The sequence below is a fragment of the Corylus avellana genome, chromosome 2 (assembly GCF_965113065.1).
Source record: "Corylus avellana chromosome 2, dhCorAvel1.hap1.2, whole genome shotgun sequence".
Taxonomy (NCBI): Eukaryota; Viridiplantae; Streptophyta; class Magnoliopsida; order Fagales; family Betulaceae; genus Corylus; species Corylus avellana.
Window position 1 is genome coordinate 25,075,264 of NC_142491.1, and position 24,345 is coordinate 25,099,608.

At 35.9% G+C, this 24,345-nt stretch overlaps 2 protein-coding genes across 2 annotated transcripts; one reads left to right on the forward strand and one right to left on the reverse strand.

Moving 5' to 3' along the window:
- The first annotated feature begins 1,314 nt into the window (after positions 1 to 1,314).
- LOC132185518 (plant/protein, putative (DUF3411)) lies at positions 1,315 to 9,617 on the forward strand. The gene is made up of 8 exons (XM_059599285.2): positions 1,315 to 1,812; positions 4,107 to 4,271; positions 4,454 to 4,546; positions 4,620 to 4,735; positions 7,561 to 7,659; positions 7,761 to 8,066; positions 8,204 to 8,368; positions 9,054 to 9,617. The coding sequence occupies exons 1-8, from the start codon at positions 1,462 to 1,464 to the stop codon at positions 9,337 to 9,339; spliced, it is 1,581 nt and encodes a 526-aa protein (XP_059455268.1). The 5' UTR covers positions 1,315 to 1,461; the 3' UTR covers positions 9,340 to 9,617.
- A 5,181-nt stretch (positions 9,618 to 14,798) lies between these two features.
- On the reverse strand, positions 14,799 to 18,384 carry LOC132167693 (RNA demethylase ALKBH9B-like). Its single transcript, XM_088512680.1, has 5 exons — positions 18,249 to 18,384; positions 15,793 to 15,878; positions 15,380 to 15,690; positions 15,103 to 15,174; positions 14,799 to 15,012 (listed from the first exon to the last, which is right to left on the reverse strand). Exons 1-5 carry the CDS (start codon positions 18,382 to 18,384, stop codon positions 14,799 to 14,801), a joined length of 819 nt encoding a protein of 272 aa, XP_088368806.1.
- Between the last annotated feature and the right edge of the window lie 5,961 nt (positions 18,385 to 24,345).

The window sequence follows — 24,345 nt, forward strand, 5'->3', positions numbered from 1 at the left end:
TAATAATCAAAGCTACGTTTATGGAGGCTATAAGCATGTATTTATAGCCCCAAGAGTCCTAAACCTAGAAGGAAACACAATTAAGTCGGTTTAATAAAGCTACGCTGGCAGTCCCGACGGGACATAGGGTCGTCTAGACGAGTAGAGGAAAGAAAACAACAATTGTAGAAAAATAACATAGGCGTCCAGACGAACTTGCTGACGAACTCCAGACGAGGCCCTCTGTTTGGCCTCCGTCCGGACAGGGTTGTAGACGAGCTCCGAACGAGGCCCTTTGTTTAAACCTTGTTCGAACTTGCGGCAGACAAGCTTCAGACAAAGCCCTTGGATACATGGGAGTCTGGATGGGTGCTCTCCTCGTCCGAACGGGCTTCAGATTTCTTGCGTGTTTGTGACCTGGTCTTGATTCTTCAAGGCGCCTCCACACTCATATCTCCTTGGGTCTTCCTCATGTAATTCCAAGCATCCCGATCTACATCATGATGAGAGTAACATTAGGATGTGGTGCAATTCATTGCCGGCTAGCCATACAAGGGGTGGATGCTTTTGGGTAACAAGGGCTGCCCATCACCATTCTTGAAGTTGGGTATTTTACACGCGTTCCAGTCGTCGGTGAAAATATTGAATAGCCGGTGCCTTTGCAGTGGTGGGTGTGGGACTTGAAGACCAACCCATTGGCGGAGTAGCAGTGAGGAATTGTTGGCGTTAGGCGTTGTTTGGCGGAGGATATGGCGGTGGCTAGGTTGGCTCGGTGAGGTTATGCCGATTGAACGTGAAAGAGGGTTGTTGGCAATTGAAATGGAGAAAGTGCTTTTGATAGTGTGTTTTTGTGTTTATTGTCATTTGGTGAGATAACTGATTTGTATACTTTTTATTGGAGGCCGTAAAAATGAGATTTCACACCCATCTTGCTAGGAAGAGCTCTCTATTTTTGTAATGAAAGTCGGGTCATTGCGTGGCTTGGAAAAAAAAAAAAAAAGTAGCTTTTTTTTTTATTACAAAAAAAAAAAAAAAAAAAAGTAGCTTTTGATAAGGAGAATATGCCCTAAAAAAAAGTAGTTACGTGTATAGTTTTCAACAAAACTTGAAGAAACGAACGGCGGATGGTAGTTAGTTGAAAGACCATCCGGTACGTATAGTTTGGTACACACAAGGATGACCATAGCCCGGCCCGGCCCATTGAAACAACCAAAGCAAGCCGGCCTTAAGCTGCTTCCTGAGTCCACTCACCAAACCCGCCCGAGTGAACTCACCTGGCTAACCACCCAAGTTTGGGATTGGGTTGCTCTCTCGTGTTTGTCACGGAGTCGGCTCTATCAAAACCCCCCACACCGTCCCCTCTTTCTCTCTCTCTCAAATTCTCTCTCTCACACTCGCTCCCTTGAGAGAGAGACGGCAAGAACTCCCAATACCTCCTATGAGAAAATTCTACCTCTGATTTTCTCGGTGTCCAAGCAGAAAATGTCTCACGCGGTTTTCCATACGGCGCAATTTATGCCCATAAAGACCTTGGCTTCGAAGCCCAAGGTGGGGCCTTTTTTACCGGTTGTGCATCCGGTGGCCGATAAGATGTGCCGGAGGGGACTGGTGCTGAGGGCCTCCGCTTCGTCGTCCTCGGCCCAGGTGGGTGGGGACTCCGTTGGTCTGTTGGAGCGCTGCTTTGTAGCGCCACCGACACCTGGCGGTTCCGATTCTGCTTCGGCGGTGATGGTTGCTCCGGTTATGAAGGGGCAGTACGGTGCGTTAGGTTCGGTTACTCTGGAGAAGGGCAAGCTCGATATGTCTCAGAAGCAATCCCAGTCTAGCCCCGAGGTCTGTTCGTCTTTTATTTTATTTTGCTTCATTTATTTTTATTTTTATTTTCTTTTTGCTGAGAAATGTAAATTGGAGTTCTTTTATGTGTTGTTTGGTTGCTGAGAAACTGGGAAAGTTGAAGAAAATGACTTGAGAACCTCACTTGATAGAACCATATGCAAATTTTTATTTATTTTTTTTGAGTTGGTGCTCGTCAGAGTTTGGGAGCGGAAATCAAAGAGAGAGAGTAAAAATTACAATTTCAATTTTATAATTTAGGGAAATCATTGATTCTTTAAAATTTAGAGCTTCAGTGAAGCTCTATATTTTAAAAAGACCAAAAGGGAAGCTCTCACTATTGTAATTGCGCAAGTGAGAGCTTGTGAAGAAATTATATATGATATTCCGTGTGTCATCCCTAGCATTATAACCTGTGTGGTGGATCTTTTGGTGTGCATTATAACATGTGTGGTGGATCTTTTGGCGTGTTGGAATAGGAGGGTCAGCTCGAATGACATCATTATCATTTGGAATGAAATTGCTTCCTTTTTATTGTCGTGCATTTGGAGCGCTCAAAGCTTCGATGATTAGGAGAGGATTGACGGATTTGTTTTCTTAAAGCCTTATTTGAGTGGATCTCTACTACCACATTTCTCCATGTCTCTAGTTATGCAGATTTTTGTTCTCTTTTTTATTGTTCTTGATTTGCTAGGTGTTTCTCTTGCATACATCCCATGTATTTGGGATGCGCTCTTTGCACTTTTAATGAATTTATTTTATAGAGTAATAATAATAATAATAATAATAAATACTTAATAACCTTCTCTATGGGTGTACATATACAGCTTGTTGAGATTTTAGAACTTTAGGCTTATCGGTTCACCAAATTACTTTCCTTGGAGATGTTATCTTATTGCGTATAATGTAATAGAAGATGCTTTTCCCTAATTTTCAAATCATTAGCAAAGCAAGTGTTGTAAAAAACGTCATGATTTTTTCAAAAAATTGAAATCTGTGAAGTAAAGTGAATATTATTATCTATTAGTTGGATACTGAGATATGTTCTGGTGTGTTTATGATCATGACTATCAAATTTGAAAACACTTTCTACCATTATAAGCAACATGGTAAGAGAGGATCATATTCTAGCTTCATACAGAGTCTTACCACCTGTTCTGTGAGTTTTTCCTGAAGGCTTGGTGAAGCAATACTTCCTTTTTTGGTGATTCTGATCCAGTTAGTTGTAGGTGTGTCTTGAGGGATGATGGTGGCTAGCTTGAGTTTTACATTCCTCACATCTTTTTATTTGATTGAAAGAAACAAGAACTTTGCTAATATTTTGGTAGAAGGAGATAGGGTCTAGACAAGTTTGGAGTTCAAGAAGTGGACGCTTGAAATTACTCTAACTTGTCAAAGTGAAGAATTGAAGTTTGCATATTCTTCTGCAAGTCCGTCATTCATATATCAGCATTGGCATCTACCATCCTTCCATTTTCTGCCACATGTTTTGATTTTGTGTTTGATACTTCTTCAAATTTTGTTTTCCATTTTTTCTAGGGATTTCTCACTTTCCTCTTAATTTTAATTTTTGAATCTATATAATCTGTGATGCGTGATTTGTAGTATGCCATTTAAGTTTTGATTTCCAATTTTGAAGTTTGGAGTTTTTGAAAATTTCAGATTCGGTGGTAACTTCTCTGGGCACAACCTACTCTTAAATATTTCTAAATAATTTTTGAAGAAAGAAAAAGATGAATTGATTTTGGACATCTTTCTCTCTATAAGATATAAGATATAAGATTGGCTTAGGTGGGCTGGTGTGCTTTTTTGAATGTGTGTTTGTTAATTAAATTAAGACAAAAAAAAATTAGATTAAGGCTTCAGAGAAATATGAATCATGGAACTGATGAATTTAGTTTCTCAGACCTTTTTGTTAGTTCTCAAGCACTAATACTGTATTATAGGGAACTAGTTTACTGGTACAGGACAGCATAATAGGAGTTCACATTTAGATGCTCTCAGAATAAACATGTTTGTTGAGATGGATTTGAAGTTCTTGTGTCTGAAACTGGTGAAGTTGGTGGATATCATTGCTTTATTGTGTATATTTTTTAGAGGACCCAACCTGCTTATAGATTTGATAATTTATTTCTAAGTTGGATGCTGATCTAGGTCTGAGTACTCAGATTCAAGGTTCCGCATTCATTTAACCGGTTAACTGAATGATTCTACTTTCAGTTGGTTTTATCATATTGTGATGAAAATCATTCAGTTTTTTTTGGGCAAGATGGCTGACACTGTTGAAATTGCAGACTGCAATTGGGGGAGGTGGTGGAGATATTGGAAAGAAAATAAATCATGGTGGTGGTGATGGTGGTGATGACGATGGCGACGACGACGATTACTTTGACGACTTCGATGACGGCGATGAAGGAGATGAGGGAGGCCTATTTAGGAGAAGGAAATTTATTGAGGAGGTACATTTTTACCTATTAAATCCTTTTTATGCTTATCAAAAAAAATTTATTGAGGAGGTTAAATTCTCATACATACTCAAATACACTAAGCCATGCTCCTTGAGTAGATAAAATGTTTTGTCTTTGAATGCTGTTAATATTAATGTTTTCTGATGCAGTTATAATTTTATGCCTTTTACCAGCTTTTTGATCGTAAATTTGTGGATGCGGTGTTACATGAGTGGCAGCGGACAATGATGGATTTGCCTGCTGGATTCCGCCAAGCTTATGAAATGGTATAGTATTTTTCTAAGTATGTGCTTTTGCCAAGAATTTTGTCTACGGATACCGACTCAATTTTGCCTCCAGGGTCTGGTCAGCTCTGCTCAAATGGTAAGATTCCTAGCAATCAATGCCAGGCCGACTAATACTAGGTTCATTTCTCGAGCACTTCCTGAAGGGATATCAAGGGCATTTATTGGCAGGTGATTTTTGTTGAACTGTCCTATGATTTCACATTGTAGGCTGTTAACTTTACTGTGTTCCCTCATAATCTTTGTTAGTTCATCATTTATTACAAAATTTTAAATTGATAGGAAATGATGAATCTAATTATTTAATTAGTACTTTAACATTCATTACGTGTAGATTCAAACTTAACCTCAACAAGTGAGACCCAATATGTGGGATGTTTACCTGAAATGGAGGGTAAATTGTGGACTTAGGGTTCGAACTCAAAACTTCTGCTCTGATATTATGTTAAATCATTACATATCCTAAAAGTTTAAGGGTGTGTTTGGCTTTGCGATTTCATAGACAAAGAGTGCGATTTTAAATCAAATCTCAGAAAATGATTGGTTTGGGAATGTGTTCTTAAAAAATTGAGATTTGAAAATGCATATTTTCTGCGATTTCAAATCGTAGATAAAAAGGATATTTTTTTAAAAAAAATGCTCAATTTTAAAGGTCCAACCATGATTTTGCCAAAAGCTTAATTGCGTTTTTAAAAATCACGTTTTCAAATCGCACATTTTAAAATCACTATTTTAAAACTGCACCTTTTGAAATCGCAAACCCAGATGGACCCTCAACTGGTAGGAAATAGTAAATCTAATCATTTAATTAATACTTTAACAATCCGCTACCTTTACAAATTAATCTTGTTCAATCTCTCTTTTTGGTTGCTTACTGATCATATCTGCAATATTTGCATCAGTGTTTTGCAATTGGTTTTCTCTTTAATCATTCTTTGGTAAGAAAGATTCCCTTTTATGTTCCAAATGTTGTACATGCTTTGTTAGATGCCATTAAAACAGTGATAGCTTTGACCAGTAAAAGAATTCAGTTAAATGGCTATAAACTTATCTTGCTTTAGAAAATGAGAAAAACCTTTACATATGTTAAATTACAATAGTATCTGAATATAATGCAACTTCTTCATGACAGGGTAATTTACTGTGAGATACAAGATTGCAATTAGTCTAATACTCATTATACCCTTGAAATTAGGCTTCTGTCTACGGATTATTGTTCCTTATCTTTGTTCAGTTTTCTGTAGCAGAATGGAGGCCTTGCATAAGTGTAAGAGTTATTTAATGAATCCCCTGAGAATACAGTAAAGGTTTTTTTGATGATCTCTACCCCATGTTGAGACTCTGGGTTTTGCACATGCAGTTCAATTAGACTGTATGAGATGATTGGCCTTGATTTGTTGAGGTATTAAGGCAATCAAGTTACAATCAAGCCATTGGATATGGGTTTTGCCTATGCAGTTCAATTAGACTGTATGGATGAGTTTAAAAGGCTGTCTGAATAGACTGGACTTGTGGGAGCTGTTCTGAAAGGTAATAGAGTTCAGGAGATCGATTATCATGTTGCTAAGAGTTTGGAAAGAAGAAAATAGAGGGTTATAAAGTGGCTTTTGGAGGATTAATTGGTGGAGAACAAAGACTTAGGGTTTATAAAGATATAAGGGAAGGATTGAATTTGGATTTGAGGTAAAGCAAGGATAGTAGGAATCAGGTTGCTGTTAGCATGGCTTTCAGCTGTAATAAACAGTAACAGAGGCTCGGTTTAATATTTTTGGGTGGCTAGGTTTTATTATTTAATGAGAAAAAGGTTGGTTCTGGTAAAGTATGAGTGTTGTGAATGTTTTTTTTTTTTTGATCTGCCTGTATGTTTAAGAATGATAAAGGTGCAGGAAAGCAGAAAATGTAAAGAACAAAGACGAAATAAAGAAGAGAAAATAAATCAGAATATCACATGTTTAACAAAGCAAAGCTGTAAATCTCATACTAGCCACTAATTCAAAAAGAGATAATTTTAAGCCTTTTTCAAAATGAGCAAACCATAAATGGAACTATTCATAATCCTTTCATATATATATATATTTTACTTTATAAAAAAAGCTCTACCAGTAACTAATAAAGGCCCAACGACTACTGTGGTCACTTGACTAAAATGGTTATTTATTTAATTGGCATGGGCCTTTTAGTTGACACAACACATTAAGCCTTAGTCTATCTATGGCTTCCAAACTGCTGGGTTCTTTTGACCCATGCTGCTATTGTGTCACTATCATTCTAAACTTTGGTTTCATGATGCTTACACGGATTTCATGAAAAATCATGCTCCCCCCATCTCACAATAGATCAGAATTATAGATTGCATGCATTTTAATACTCTTTCTAAAATTCCCTTAGATAGGCCAAGAAAAGTAGGTTTAGATTTGAAGAAAAGTGAGTTCAAATGTGGAAAAAGATGGATTCAAATTTTAGTGTATGTAGGGCTGTTTGCCCGAATTTTTTATGCCCATTAATAAAGTTGGTTCCTACTTATCAAAAAAAAAAGTGTATGTAGGGCTGTTAAATAGATAAATGCTTTCATTTTTGAAAATTTTCATCTTTTTGCAAGTCTAAAATGGAGAGCACATAATCTATTGTGGGATAGAGGGAGTTTAAGATATTCATATAATAGTTGTCATTCTGGCTGGTGATGCAGGCTGTATTTGTTTAAGAATCAGGGTTCACTATTATAATTGTTCATGTGTAGTGAGACTGTCTTAATAGATACCTGGATATGAATGTTTTGTGTCATCAGATGTACATAATCGAAGGCAATGATGTATTAGTAGAAATGGATGTTTATTAAACTCTATAACATAACATAAATTATTTTTACGTCATCCTCTCAATAATGTTTTGAAGAACTAAGTGGTGGATTATTTTCTATGTGCATTAGCAGTAAGTGGTGGTTTGGGTCTATCCTCAAATTCTATTATGTGATAAACTAATGTTGTTCTGTTGCACAGGATGATTGCAGATCCTGCCTTCTTATATAAGCTTCTTTTAGAGGAGGCTGCTACAATTGGTTGTTCAGTTTGGTGGGAGTTGAAGAATCGCAAGGATAGGTGTGTGCTTTTTTTCATGGAAACTGGAAAGGGAAATGAAACTTTATGACATACCCATTCAATATACTTAACTTCTAGTTTCTGCTTTGCTATGGTTGTAGGATAAAGCAAGAATGGGATCTGGCACTTATTAATGTGCTCACAGTAGCAACCTGCAATGCCATTGTTGTTTGGTCACTTGCTCCTTGTCGCTCATATGGTAACACATTCCAATTCGATTTGCAAAATACATTGCAGAAGCTCCCAAACAATATATTTGAAAAGAGTTACCCACTTCGGGAATTTGATTTGCAAAAGAGATTTCATTCGTTCTTCTACAAGGCTGCGGAGTTGTGTATGGTTGGGTTAAGTGCTGGAGCAGTACAAGGTGCATTGTCAAACGTTTTGGCTAGTAAAAAGGAGGGAAGGTAAGCATGCCTTAAAAACATGCATTCCGTTTGTCTATTTCCTTTTCACCTTAATAGAAGGAAGTAAAGAACTCTGCATGTGATTGGGTGAATTAGTCCAACTCATTTACTTTGGGTCACCTATAATTGTTCGGCAGGTTATCTGTGACAATTCCATCTGTGAGCTCTAATGCGCTTGGTTATGGTGCATTTCTCGGTCTTTATGCAAACCTCAGATATCAGCTGATATGTGGATTTGATAGATCAATGGCCAACCATTTTGATGTCATCGCAGTGGCACTGTTCTTTAGCACAGCTTTGAGGTCTGTTTCTTTAACTAGTAAACAGTCATTCATATATTGAGCCTTACACTTTGCTGGTGCACACTTAGGTAGTTATGTTATCATTTTCTCTTGCTTAAGGAAGGACTTTTCTCTTTTCCTTTTCCTATTTTATTAAATTGATATGCTATGGCTTTGGCTGCTTTATCAAATTAGTCAAATAATTTCTTAGTTGTGTGATATTCTAATTGTAGCTGCCTCTATTTTATTATTTTAACTTTTATTATCTGTGTAATCATGTTTAGGAAAGGATGGTTTCTTAGACTTCTACAAAATAGATATAATATTCTTTAGGCTTATGTTGTTGGTCTGTCAATATATCTACTCAATATTTTAATCGTGTTGGCATATTTGCCTAATATGTTCTGAGAGCTTCATCCAGTTGTATTTGCATTCTCTTGGTTACATGCTTTCTATGTTTGATGGACCCATTTATAAGTGTCATATTATGAATTAGGTGTCTTCTTTTCTATAATCCTGCTTCAAGTGGTGGGCTGGTTCCATTATCTTGAAATCTTTGAGAGATCCTGTTAATATTCAGCATCTTGAGTAAATTGAAATCTGTGACTACAGATGATGAGAGTAATGTTTGTTTGGTTTGTTTATGTACGTAAAATAAATTATTCCCCGCCTTTCAACATTAACGCTTGTATGTGATTTGATGCAGGATTTTGAATGTTCAATTAGGAGAGAGATCAAGGGTGGCTTGGCTAGGGGTAGAGGCAGATCCACTGGTTGATTCAGACAGCCTCTTGAAGGTTTACAGCAGGCCTCCGGAGGACGTTGATGAGGCATCTTCGAAATGGTTTATATCAAAGAAGGCAGTTATTTCCGGGCTTGGGCTCCTTGGCATCAAACAGGGAACTGTTGACTCAGTTTCTGACGGGCAACCATTGTCGGTGCCTAAGGCTCGGAGAAAGAGGATTGTCCGGAAGAAGGTGACTACAGGATGAACATAATATAGTTTTGTTGATGCCATGAGAGTCACAGTCCAATTTTGCCGGCGAACTTGCTCGACAAAGTAAGAGCTGCAAGGAGGAGGTAGTGTCCCATTAATGATTCCATGACTGCTTCAGCCATGAGGGGCAGCTAAAACGAACAAAATTAATGAACTAGAACTAGAATAATATGTTTTTCGGGGGAGGACTTCTTGATTTTTCTTTTGTCCCTTAAAACAACACTTGGACATATAATATCTTATTCAACTTCTTCTCTGTCTGAGATTCTTGTATTCAGAATTTTTTTTTACTAGTTTTCAGATTGCATTGTTTTGAAGAATAAGTTGAACATTATTTGTTTTGGCATCGGCTCGCAGGATTTAGCTGCAAAACCTGTTTGTCATGTCTCATACAATTCCGAGGAATTTTCAAATGTCAATATAATAATAATAATAATAATGTAGTTTTCTCAAATTATCCCTCCCTGCTGCAAGAATTGATAAAAACAATGTTGAATTCATTGCATATCAAAATTTGAAGGACCTAAGAAGAACACTAGAGAGAGATTGTTGGAGTTGTTAATGTGAAACAGCAATCCTAAACCCAAATTAATGAATACAAGATGTCACAAATTATAATAAGTTAGCTGGAACTTTTCTGAAGTTGTTAATTTTTTTTTTTTTTTAAAAAAAAAGAGAGAAAAGTACACATACTTTCTTCAAACTACGACCCGATTATCAATGTTCTTCCCAAATTATTAGTTGTGTCAATGTCCTTCATAAACTAGCAATAAATGTCAATGTTTCAATTGACATTTATAAACTGCAATTTTATAAATGTTGCAGTTTATAAATGTCAATAGAAGTACACATACTTTCTTCAATTTATAAACTATCAATTGACAAAATTGGTAGTTTTGGGGGCATTGACAATGAGGTCGTAGTTTGAGGGGGGTATGTGCAATGGCGGAGCTAGGATTAGGCACTTGTAGGGGCAAGACTAATAAGGTTTTTTTGTTATGAGGGTACTAATAATTAATAATATAAAATATATTATATTTGTATAGATAGACAATAATAAGCGTGCATTTGGCATTGTGATTTTATAGACAAAAAATATGATTTTAAGCCAAATCATAGAAAATGAGTTATTTGAAATTGTGTTTTAAAAAAATTGCGATTTAAAAAAGTAAAAAATCTGTGTTTTCAAATCGTATACAAGTTAGTACTTTTTTGAAAGAACATAATTTTAAAGGATAAACTGAGATTTTAAATGTCAAACTGGGATTTTACCGAACACATAAATTACGTTCTTAAAAATTATGTTTTAAAATCTTACATTTTAAAATTGCAAACTTAAATAAACTCTAAGCTTTTGTATATAGACATTCACTTTCATCGGTCAAATAATTGCATGCACAGTTAAACATGGTTAAAAGCTTTTTATTTTTCTTTTTCTGAAATTCCGCGTTCTTTCAAATAAAATTTAAAAAGTACAAATTTTGCATCACCACATTGAGAATTCGATTCAATCTTTTACGGTGCTTCTTTCATCTATAATTTCCAGCCTTTACGGACAAATTAAGATAATGTTAATTTGCAGTGTAACAAGTTGTTTTGTCCCTAATAGCCGACAGATTGGAAACATTAATGGTAGTGCCGTGAGGAAGGCCATTGGAGGAAGCATCCTCCTGGGCTGCTAAAGCCTTTTGCTTATAATGTGATAAATATTCAACAAAACGGCCTGGAATGCCTTCTAGATATTAAACCCTGAAGTCTCAAGGAAAGAGTTCTTTCTTCTCACCCAAGATTTGAGCATCTTATCGTCTCACAAGAGAGAGAAGCAGTAGTCCAACAAGCATTTAACTTGAGGCACACATCACCAAAGAGGTAACAAATTCTCATGATTTTATTTTATTTTTTGAATTTAAAATCCTTAGGATTATAAAATTACAAATCATTCTTTAAAAACACCCACCAAAAAGAGAGAGACTAAAATAAGAATACTCCACTAAAGACAAGACTACTCATAAGGAAGGTGAATGTTAAAGGAAACTCACAGCGTGATCAATGCCCCAATTGGCCAAATAAATCACTAATCGAAGATGTCTTAGTCATGCATCCAATTAAACCAATACCACATCCATATAAAGTTGGCTAAAGGCAAGGATTGGGTATGCTGTCATGCATCCAATTATGGATTGGAGGTGGCACCACCACCACCAATGGGGTGCCACTCTAACTTTTGATTGTCTTATATGGGCTCTCGGATCAAGGACTTGGTGTTAACTGTCTGTATACTTGTATTTCAATTTTAGGATAGAGAAAATTATCAGGTTGGTTTGATAAAGTTTTTTAGAATATATTTTTTAGGGAAAACTCTATAAAGGACTCCTAAACTTCTACGCGTTTTGAAAATACCCCTTCAAAGTTGAAAAACTCTCAATTTCTCCCCTTAAACTTTTAATCTGATGCAATCTACTCCTCTCTATTAGGAGTTGGCATTAAATCCTAATAGAGGCTATGAAAAATACCAAAATATCCTCTAATTTTCATTTTCTAAAAAGAAATTTTGGTAAATTAAGAGTCAATTTGAAATTTTTTAAGTTTTAAGGGTATAAATGTCATTTTATTTTTTGGATGGTCGGTTTTAACGCTCGAGGGGGAAGATTGCATCAAATTATAAGTTTGAATGGTGAAATTGAGAGTTTTTGAACTTTGAATGGGGTCTCAAGGGGGTTTGTAAAGTTTCTCATATTTTTTACCTTTTGGTTAAAAAAATATTTTGATGTGACATAAATATGAAAGTAGTTTCAAGGTTTTTTTTTTTTTTTTTTTTTTTTTGTGTGTGTTTTATGATTAAAGTTTTGTTAATGTATTTCTTGTAGTAGAAATGAAAAAAAGAAGAAGAAAGTGTTAATAAACAAGGCTAGTGTCTTTGGCCTTAATTCTGCTATAGAATATTTAATAGAGTAATCAAAAGTCAATATTAAGTAAGTTAAATGAATTAATTATTTTAATCAAAACTATAAACTAAAGTACAATTATAATTGTTTAGTATAATCAATTGTAATTAAATAGTAACTTAAGAAAGTTGAAACTATTTGGAGCTAGTTTTATTTTTATCTTTAAATCCCTCACCAAGCTAATATAATTTAAGTGGTGTTTTCTTATTTATTGGGTTGCTTGTTTTTATTTATTAAAACACAAAGTAAAGAGAAACAATACATGAGGTGCATCTAAAGGAGACTAGGCTGATGATAAAACCTAAGCCCAAGCATTTGGGTTAGGAGCATGGGCAAGGGATTGAATCCCCAAGCCCATATGTCACTCGTACTAGTCCCACGTGATTAGTTCTCCTACCTTTTCTAGTATTTTAAGCCGATAAAATATCTCCAGCAGTTGATGGCTATTTTAACCACTCAAAATCAATTTTTTTAGTTTAGCTACTACTTTTTCATAATGAACTCCAGCAGATTATTTATTTTACAATATACTTTATTTAAATATTATTTTTAATATATATTTTTATTATAAATAGAGGAGAGAGGGAGAGGAGAGGGAGGAGAGAGGAGAAAGAAAGAATAAAAAATATTTAGAAGGTGCTACAGTGAACTTTCAAATATGAAAGTTCATTGTAGCAAATTTTAGCTATTCTAGAAGGTCTGTTGGAGCATCAAAATTGCTAAATTTAACTTAAAAGTTAGTTTAAAAGCACTGCTGGAGATGCTCAAGCTTTTGCAAAAATTACAATTTACTAAGAACTTTTGTAATAGCAACAAGCTTTTGATTTTTGTTATTAGCTTTTGTCTATATATTTTTTTTCTTTCAAAAAAAAAAAAAAACTAAGAACTAATATTCTTGAGTTAACTCTCAATAATAAATTAAAGGGTAAAGTCCACATACCCGAACTACCAAACTACCAAAAAGTCCACATATCTCCCCAAAACTACCAAAACATTGACAATGTTCCCCCAAGGCTAACAAAAAGATAAAAAAAGCCCCTATATATTTCTCAATAAGATAAAAATACATAAATTCGAAAATATAAAAAATTAATAATTTATTTATTTTTTTTAAAAAAAAGATATTTTCTAATTTTTATTTTTTAAAACGAAAATTTGTATTTAAAATATATATATATTAATTCTGTTTTAAAAATGAAAATTTTTATTTTTTTAAACGTAAATTTTTCTTTATTTTTACAACATAAGTTTTTATTTTAAAAAAATTATAAAATAAAAACAAAAATTTTCTATTTTTATATAAAAAAAAAAATCGAAATTTTTAAATTTTTTTCTTATGAAAATGATTTTTTTTTTTTAATTTTTAAATTTGGCAACTCGTTTTTATTATTATTATTATTATTATTATTATTATTTTTAAGTTTTAGGTTTTTTCTTGAAGTTTTAGTAATTTTTTTATAAAATTTTTTAATGAGGATAGTTTTGTCATTGGGGAAAACATTGACAATGTTTTAGTAGTTTAGGAAGACATTGTCAATTATGTAATAATTTGAGAGGAGTATATGGACTTTCCCCTAAATTAAAGCTTTGAAGAGCAAGGAAGGGCCCAGACTCGGCTGGTTTTTGTTAGATATTGGTGAGAAGATTTGAAGGTCTTATAATCCCTGAGACTACACGAGTTCTTGGAGAAGCAAGAAGCATAAGTTTTGCCCAATAGCCAATGAGCGGTCGTTTTCTACAAATAAGTAGTTTCTTTTTGGCAATTTAATTTAAATAGCATAGTATTTTGATTTTCTGTTGTGCAAATATGTTTTTGCACTTTAAACTCCCAATAGCCCTCCAAATGATTCAGAATGAGTCTGATCTCTGATATCACTTGACGTAGCGGAAGTTAATAACAACAATCAAAACTTCTCGTCTTCTAACTAAAAGATAGACACAAACCAAAAAACTTAAAGGAACCTTAAAGTAACTATAAAACTCCGCAGTGTAATTTATAAAATTCTCAATAATTCAAAACTTGACATTACAGTATTACACACACCTACCTTCGGTATTAATATTAAAGTGAACCCTTGGAGCACAAGGAAAATCTAAGCCTATTAAGGAAGTTCCTATAATAACAAAAAACTGCAATCAAATAAAATTCAAATGTAAAGAACATAATCAAATCAAATAAAATCTTCAATAACTAAAATCTGAAACTTGGCAATCACATCTTTCCTTCGTTGATTCTTGCCACTAATGGGCCAGCTACTCGGGTCGTAATTTCCTTCTTGGTCTTGGGAACCCATGGATAGTCTTTGGTCATACATTCCTTCTTGGGATCAGGAGCTCTCGAATGGTCTCTCGTGATGACGTCTCGGGAACCCTCAGATGATCTCTCGAGACGTGTCGGGAACCCTCATATCGTCTCTCGTGATGCCATCTTGGGCCTCTAATGGTCTCTTGGGCTAGCCTGTCAAGACGTCTCGTAGGGCTCTTGGGGTGACGCCTCAAGATGTACCATCTATCCTACATCACTTGATCTATTCTGTGCATTTAAGTTGTCTTGTGGATGAAACTCACCTTTAATGAGATGCTCATCCAGATCATGCTGGATTTGGATACGTGGTGTGGTCAAGGGAGAACAGATAAGAGGCTTGATTCCAACCAATTCAGGGTCGGGTAAAAACGTGTATGAAAGTTTTCTTTCATCCATTTTCTTGAAAGTTATGGAAATCCTACAAAATCAAAATAGCAAAAAGAATGATTCCAGATATATAAACTTTTATTTTTCTTTTGCTTGGGGCAGAAGGCAAATGAAAACATACCTTTTTGTTGGGATTCCTGGAACACAATGTTTAGCAATATCGGCTCCATTACAATTTAGAACAGACACCAATCTGAAAATTGGAAAAATGACGATATTTTAGAAGCAAGAGATTCAAATGAAAAATCACCATCCACCCAACAATTAAATTCCAGATTAATTTTCCCATTTGCATGAATGAGATAAACTGATTTAAGCAAATATTAGTGAAATTCCAGCATCCATATTCTATTAAGACATTAATCTTCATGCACAATGAATTCAATCATACGACATACCCGACAGGCAGTGGTATAGAGACAGGCTCGGAAAAGTCCACTGGACCAACAACCTTCACATTCGAACCAAAAACTATCTTGCATTCACTCAAGAGTGAAAGAGTGCAAAACGGTCGGACAAAGTCGTGATGGTCAATGTGAGGGGGAATGCACTCGCCTTCTTCATATATATTGACAATGCAACTGTTAGGGATGCATGTTGGAGGCAAAATCTGCCATCTAACCATCCTCTTGATAACTTTCTTAAACAGGAATGGTATGTGATCCAGTTCTTCATTTCTTATTATGCTTGGAGGCTTCCCATTTTGATCCTGTAAGGTTGGAAAAACAGTATCATATGTTTTGTTATGGTTAATCACATGCTAAGAAGTAGTCAAATAAAAAGGTTTATACATAGAAGAATCATAAATTACCTTTGCATAATTGTAACAGCAGCCAAATTGTGTTGTGACACGCCCTTTACCACCCATCCACTTTCTAGGTTCTGAATATTTACGTTCTGCAAAATAGCGCAATCGAGAGACCAAATGTGAGAAACTTGAACAATCGCATTTTCTTCATACTCTAAACCACACACACATTTATATAGAGAAAGCACATAACACTAAAAAAAACTCCCCTCCCTTTGGACATTTCCTACATAATTCTCATAGTTCTAATTTCATTGAGTACATATATATTCAGACAGATTAGTGTATGTTAACTAAGTCCCAAAACCTATAAATCATGATATTAACATATTTTAAGAAAACATTTTGAAGGTCTTGAACAATGAAAGAAACAGAATAACAGTGAAAGTTGGTAGATCATATCCTTTATTTAATGATGCATCTTCTACTTTTCTTACATCTAACCACTTACACAATTTATAATATTATCAATTTTAGAGTTAATTGATAAATTCTCAAAAAGGGGAACAAATTATTACGTTATAGTCATGTTACTTGAACATAAACTACAAGGGAAAGCCCACACAACTTATGACAGAAATGACAACTTTTCCAACCCAGCCTGTACTTTATTTCTTGCTCTTATAGTACAGATCAAATGAATCATTTGGAAGGAAAAACATTTTTTTTCCATTGGAGAAATTTTTTTTCTTAAATAGTAATAAATAGTACACGATGGCCAAAGTAATGACTTAGTTTCTTTTAAATGCAAAAGTATTTTCTAAAGGCCTAAGTAATATGACAAAACATTGTCAAACTCTTGTACAAAATCTTATTGCAATCTCTTTCCTGTTTTCTTTTTCTCTAGAAAATAGTCTGGTTAATTTATACACGCCTTGTTTATCTACAGAATGCAAAAGTGTAAAAACACAATTTGAAATTAATTTGGTAGACTAAGAATTGTTGAAAATGGCAAGCTTCTGATACTCATTTTGTGTTGAGGATGATGAGTTGGACATCACGATGAAGCAAAGGATCGAAAGGGAGAACATATATCTCGATGCTTATATATATATATAATTTAATTAAATTATTAGATTTACCATTTTCTATCCACTTAAACTTTTGTGATAAGTCACGATCTGAATGTAACATTTTGTGTTACAAAGAGATCAAGAGACAATGGTTGCAAGAGCTCAAGAGATAATGGTTACAAGATCTCAGGAGACAATGATTATAAGATTTTAAGAGACAATGGTTGTTACAAGATCTCAAGAGACAAGAGTTACATTGTGTTAAGGAAGAGCAGCAATATATCGCACGTCTACAATCTCCTCTTGACGGGATTGCAGATGAGCCTCTCTATGACTCCCAGTGGTCCTCTTGTCCAAGCCTCTCTAGTTGCTATCATCTGCAATCCCGTCTGGATGGGATTGCAGACGAGCCTCTCTTTTATGCGTTATCTAATTCTACAGAAACTCCTACTTATGGAATTATTATTAAATACAAACAGATCAATTCTACCAAATCTCTTATGGATAATTCTCTTTTGTAATTAGTCTCCTTTTGTATTAACCATCTTAGTTTATTATCTTACCACATCAAGATTAGCTAGTTAGCTTGATGTGATCAACTATAATTGTTACTCTTCTCTATTTAAGCTAAATGAGAAAGCAGTAGAGATTATTCCGCCCAAAAGCAAGTTTTTCCTTGCTTTCTTTCATGGTATCAGAGCCTCTCGGTTAACACCTTCTCTATATACCCTCTCTAGATATTTTTCTTCTTACTCCTCCATGGCCAAATCAAGCTCCTCTGCTCTTGCTTTCTCTATGCCCAATATTGCACACCTTTGTCATTCCAAATTGGATGACAACAATCATCTAGGATGGGTATTTTAGTTCGAACCCATCGTAAAGACTAATGGATTGATGGGAATTGTTGATGGCTTCGAGCCATGCCCACCAAAGTTCATTCCCGCACCCTCTGACACTACCTAAAATCTTGAATCCAGAATATACTCTCTGGGAGAAGAAAGACCAATGCATTCTCAGCTGGTTTATTGCAACTATAACTGCCCAGATTATACCGACGATTTATAGTTGCAAACACCAGCACAAGTATGGTCAACATTGGCCACTTGCTATGCATCTCCATCCCGTTCCCATATCACTCAGTTGAGGCATCAACTACAGTCCTTGAAACAAGGTTCCAAGACCTGTACTACAGTCATTCGCATGGCTAAATCCCTATCAGATCAGCTAGCAATTGCTGGATTCTATCTCAGAAGATGACCTGATCTCCTACATCATAGGAGGACTTATTCCAAACTACAATCCTTCTGTCAACAACTTCAAAAGGAACTTTCTTGCCAACAAGAACCTTGATCAAAACAGGGCCTTTTCACCGGCCTCTCCTCAAGGCTCATCAAACTGGTTCTTTTTTGGACAACTTCAAGGCAGATTGTTTCCCAGATCATCCACCAGCTTTAATCCAAACAGAGCAGCCATCTCCAGCAATTTTGCAACAAACAAGACTCCATGCCAAATCTGTGGCAGAGTTAACCATTAAGCTCTTGATTGCTTCCACAGAATGGACTTTGCTTTCCAAAGGCGCCATCCACCATCAGACCTTGCTGCAATGGCATCTCAATCCAATGCTCTAGAAGATGAGCATCATTGGTTAGCAGATAGTGGGGCTAACATCCATATCACACCTGACTTGGACAAACTGAACATATAGCAACCATACAAGGGCAATGAGACAGTGGCAGTAGGTAATGGCAGTGGGCTTGGTATCTCCCATACTGGTTCCTCATCATTTTCCACCTCAAATTTCTTGCTTTACCTTACTGACATCTTACATTGCCCTAATGCTGCTGCAAACCTTCTCTCGATAAATAAATTTTGCTGTGATAACAATTGTATGTTTGAACTAACAGCAACCTATTTTTTTATTAAAGAAAATCTCACTGGAAGGATCCTCCTGCAGGGGGCCAGTAAGGATGGTCTCTACCCTATTCAGTTGCAACATTTCACTAGAAACAAAGTGAGAGCTCTTACTTGCCACATTGGAGTCAAAGTACCTCCCTCAATATGGCACAATAGATTAGGTCACCCTAGTAAACCTGTTCTGCAGCAGATTCTCAACAAGCATCAGCTTCCAGTATCTTCAATTCAGTCGAGTCAGTCCCTTTATGTCTCTTGTCAGTTAGGCAAGAGCAAACAATTAGTTTTTTCTGAGTCTAGTCGAATTTCTCATGCTCTTTTAGAGCTTATTCATAGTGATGTGTGGATTTCCCTAATTCAGTCAATAAATGAAAGCACTTGCTATGTTCTTTTTATAGATGATTTCTCAAGATATATATGGTTGTTCACTCTTAAACACAAATTTGATGTGTTTGATGCTTTTGTCAAATTTAAATGTCTTGTTGAAAACTATTTCACTCTCAAAATCAAACAACTCTAAATCGATGGTGGTGGAGAGTACACCTTAAACAAATTCCAAAGCTTCCTATCTACCAATGGAATCCTTCATAGGTTAACCTGTCCACACACCTCCCAATAGAATGGCATTGTAGAAAGAAAGCATAGACATGTCATAGAAACTGGCCTAAGCCTCTTAGCTTAATCACATCTTTCCCCAAAATATTGGGTAGAAGCTGTTAGTACCTCAATTTATCTCATAAACAGATTACCTACACCTACTCTCAATACCTTCAGTCCCTTTCACAAACTTTTCAAAAAAACACCTAACTATACCTTCTTGAAAACCTTTGGTTGTGCCTGTTATCCTCTCTTAAAGCCTTATACCAAACACAAGTTAGAGTTTCGAAGCAAACAATGTGTCTTTCTAGGTTATAGCTCAAACCAAAAAGGGTATAAGTGTCTTGATCCCACTTCCAACCGAATCTATGTTTCGAGACATGTGGTATTTGATAAAGTGCTATTTCTTGCTTAGGGTAGAGTAGCCACTACTACTCTTGCAAGGGGTGATTCTCTCCAATCAGGTATGGTTCTTGATTCATCTCACTTTCTTTCTATTCATGCTTCACCACCTAGACTAGAAAGTGTTGAAAATATTTCATCTCAAGTATCTGCCAATGACCAAACTGCTCATACTATTTTCATTTCATCCATAACCTTACCCACCAATATACCATCTCCATCAGTACCTCCCAATGACAACAACACGCCACAAAATTCATCCCGTTAGAATTCATCCCCAAACCTTTGGTCACCTGCCCTACCTTCTGAATCTGTTTCTTAGAATGATGAACCCCCTTTACCTTCATCATCTCAACTTGACCCTACTGTCCCCTCTTCTGATGCTTCTTTGCTTCAAATTATACCTCCCACATCTGAACCTTCATCTCCACACATGGTTACCAGATCAATGACAAGAATTTCTAAACCTAAACCCTTTCTAGATTACAAACGATACCACTCTCTTAAATCCACCAAATACCCTCTCAAGGCCATGACTAGCTTTATTCTCCCTCTAATCCCAACTACCTTTGCTAAGGTTGCTCCCATTCCTCATTGGTTTACTATTATTGGTTTACTATTATGGAAAGTGAAATCTAATCTCTTCTTGATAATGGCACTTGGACTCTATGCCCTAGACCATCAAACTACAACATCATCAAGAATAAATAAGCGTACAAGGTGAAACAGCACGCAGATGGCTCAATAGAGAGGTACAAAGTTAGACTTGTAGCTAAAGGCTTTCAATAAAGAGATGGAATAGAATATAAGGAGGCCTTCAGTCCAGTCATTAAACCAGCCACCATACGCATACTTCTCTCTCTAGCAGTGCATTACAGCTGGCCACTCAAACAACTAGATGTATAAAATGCATTCCTACATGGTCACTTATCTGAGGAAGTATATATGGAACAACCTATTGGTTTTGTGGACAGCAAGCTCCCTAGTCATGTATGCAAGCTCAAAAAGGCTCTCTATGGCCTAAAACAAGAGCCTAGGGCTTGGTTTCATAGACTTTCACAGGCTCTCCTTCACTTGGGATTCATTGGCTCTTTAGTAGACACATCCCTCTTCATACTTCATTGAGATTCAGTCCATCTATTTATACTAATATATGTAGATGACATTATAATCACTAGTACTGACTCCACTGTCATTGCATCAGTTATTTCTAGTTTGCAGCAGGAATTCAAACTCAAGGATCTAGGCTGCCTGTCCTACTTCCTTGGCATCCATGTTTTCAGAAACAAGACTGGACTACATCTCAATCAAAGCAAATACATAGTTGATCTCCTTACACGGGTCAACATGATTGGAGCTAAGCTGTATGTAGCTCCATGCACCTCAGGGTTGAAGGTCACAAAGATGGATGGTGATGCTCTACCAGACCCTACTGCATACAGACACATTGTTGGAGCCTTACAATACTGCACTCTTACTAGGCCAGACATTGCCTACTCTGTCAACCAACTGTGTCAATTCCTGCATTGCCCCACAACTGCCCATCTTCAAGCTACCAAACGAGTACTAAGATATCTCAAAGGGACTCCAAACCATGGTTTACACTTTACTCTTGGACCACTTCAAATACATGCCTATTGTGACTCCGATTGGGCAGGTGATCCACTTGACAGAAGATCCACCACATGCTATTATGTCTTCTTTGGGACTAACCTAATCTCTTGGCATGCTAAAAAGTAGCCAGTTGTATCTAGGTCAAGCACAAAAGCAGAGTATAGGGCAATGGCTATCACCACTGCTGAAATCTCTTGGTTAATGATGCTTCTTTAGGAATTACATATTGTGCTTAATACGCCCCCTTGGCTCTGGTGTGACAATCTAAGGGCAATTGCTCTACTTCTAACCCTATCTACCATGCACGCACCAAGCACATAGAAGTTGATTACCATTTCATCAGAGAAAAGATCCTACACAAAGACCCGACAGCCTCCTACATTTCTATAGCAGATCAATGTGCAGACATTTTTACACAAGGTCTCACATCCACACGATTCCTATTTCTTAGAGACAAACTAATGGTCATCTCTCCTCCCATCAGTTTGAGGGGGGCTGTTAAGGAAGGGCAGCAGCATATCGCGCATCTGCAATCTCGTCTGGATGGGATTGCAGACGAGCCTCTCTGTGACTCGAAGTGATCCTCTTGTCTGCAATCGCATCTGGACGAGATTGTGGACGAGCCTCTCTGGTTGCTCTGGTCTGTAATCCCGTCTGGACGAGATTGCATACGAGCCTCTCTTTTATGAGTTATCTAATTCTACAGAAACTCCTACTTATGGTATTGTTATTAAATACAAACAGATCAATTCTACCAAATCTCTTGTGGATAATTATCTTTTGTAATTAGTCTCCCTTTTGTATTAACCCTCTTAGTTTATTATCTTATCACATCAAGATTAGCTTATTAGCTTGATGTGATCAACTACTATTGTAACTCTTCTCTATTTAAGCTCAATGAGAAAACAGTAGAGATTATTCAGCTCAAAAGCAAGTTTTTCCTTGCTTTCTTTCACATTGTCGTTTAAATTAAACCATACACTGACACTGGGTTCGTCAGTGTAGACCGTGATTAGACCATCAACGTCTGGGCTCGAATTTGGATCAACTGAGCTTAAGGGTCATCTAGATACGACATTTGCTGATGAGTTGGTTCTACTCGGTCTGTAAATGATATCTACTCATAGTCCAAATGTTTAGATAGAGACAGAAAAATTTCAAACTCTTTTGGCCTGTGAATATTTAGAATTTCCGGCCCAATAAGTACAGTTGCCACATCCCGATGGTCTCCGTAAGCCCAATTGCTTTGCTCATATAAGCCCAAAGTCTTCCATTTTGGCCCAACACCACCCAATCCCTTTTTTTGGAAGCATATGTCTCTGATACAAAGGTTTCAACCTTGTGTGGATATGGAAGCAAATTAGATGAGAATTATTGCATACAGAACAATTTTACAGCGCAACCAATTCACTATATTCTGTAGAGGTAAGCTTTTTGCAATAAGCATTGATTTTAATAGGTCTTAAGCTTTTGTTGTTATTAACTTAATTATATTACTAATAATTTTATCTTATAGCCAACAAGATCACATGTATTAAAAAATATGCTAGAGTTTGTACATAGATTGTAGTAAGAATTGTAATACTCCAAATATTTTTCAATGAGTTAAATGTCACGTGAACTACTAAGTTGTATATATATATATACAACTTAGTAGTTCACGTGACATTTAACTCATTGAATATATATATATATAAATTCTTTTTATATGTTCCTTTTTATTTTCTATAATGGTTTGAATTGCGAGGCAATTAAGATTTAAAAAAATAGTAAATAAAAATGTGCATTATAAAAAGAAAGAGACAAAAGGAAAAGGACACGAAGGCAATCTTTTTTGCACACCCATACAACTCCTAGGCCACTACAACGACGATTCAGCACAATGCAAAACCCAGAAACTTACAAGCAATTTATGTCAACAATTAAATTCAATTTCTAGAAGAAAAAAAATGAAACATTAATCGATCTTTTACAATGCTTTCTTTCATCTAATTTCCTGCCTCTACGGAGAAATTAAGATGAAGTTAATTTGCAGTGCAACAAGTTGCTTTGTTCCTAATAGCTGACAGATTGGAAACATTAATGGTAGTGCCATGAGGAAGGCCATTGGAGGAAGCACCCTACTGGACTGCTAGAGCCTTCTTGCTTATAATGTGATAAATATCCAACAAAATGGCCTGGAATGCCTTCTCGATATTAAACGCTGAAATCTCAAGGAAAGAGAGTTCTTCCTTCTCAGCCAAGATTTGAGCATCTTATCTTCTCACAGGAGAGAGAAGAAGTAGTCCAATAAGCATTTAACTTGAGCCACACATCACCAAAGAGGTAACAAATCCTCATGATTTTATTTTATTTTTGTAATTTAAAATCCTCATCATTATAAAATAACAAACCATTCTTTAAAAACGCCCACAACAAAAAAATAAATAAATAAATAAATAAAATAAAATAAAAAAGAGACTAAGATAAGAATAGTCCACTAAAGAAAAGACTACTCATAAGGAAGGTGAATGTTAAAGGAAACTCACAGCGTGATCAATGCCCCAATCAGCCAAATAAATCACTAATTGAAGATGCCTTATTCATGCATCCAATTAAACCAATTCAACATCTATATAAAGTTGGCTAAAGGCAAGGAGTGGGTATGCTCTCGTGCCCTAATCATCACTTAGGACTAACTTATGTATTGGAGGTGGCACCACCACCACCAATGGGGTACCACTTTGACTTTTGATTGTCTTGTAAGGGCTCTCGGATCGATGACTTGGTGTTAATTGTCTATATACTTGTATTTCAATTTTAGGATAGAGAAAATTATGAGGTTGGTTTGATAACGTTTTTTAGAATATATTTTTTAGGGAAAACTCCACAAAGGACCCCTAAACTTCTACGCGTTCTGAAAATACCCCCTCAAAGTTAAAAAAACTTTCAATTTCACCCCTTATACTTTTAATTTGATGCAATCTAATCCCCTCTAGCAGGAGTTGGCACTAAATCCTAATAGAGGCTATGAAAAATA

Coding starts and splice junctions, on each gene's coding strand:
- LOC132185518 (XM_059599285.2), top strand. CDS start 1,462: ATGTCTCACGCGGTTTTCCATACGGCGCAATTTATGCCCATAAAGACC. Junction 4,272..4,453: donor GAAGGAAATTTATTGAGGAG/GTACATTTTTAC, acceptor GCCTTTTACCAG/CTTTTTGATCGTAAATTTGT. Junction 4,547..4,619: donor TCCGCCAAGCTTATGAAATG/GTATAGTATTTT, acceptor TTTTGCCTCCAG/GGTCTGGTCAGCTCTGCTCA.
- LOC132167693 (XM_088512680.1), bottom strand. CDS start 18,384: ATGGCGCCTTTGGAAAGCAAAGTCCATTCTGTGGAAGCAATCAAGAGC. Junction 15,879..18,248: donor CTCTGTTTGGATTAAAGCTG/GTGGATGATCTG, acceptor GCTATTTTGCAG/AACGTAAATATTCAGAACCT. Junction 15,013..15,102: donor CCAGGAATCCCAACAAAAAG/GTATGTTTTCAT, acceptor TTGATTTTGTAG/GATTTCCATAACTTTCAAGA.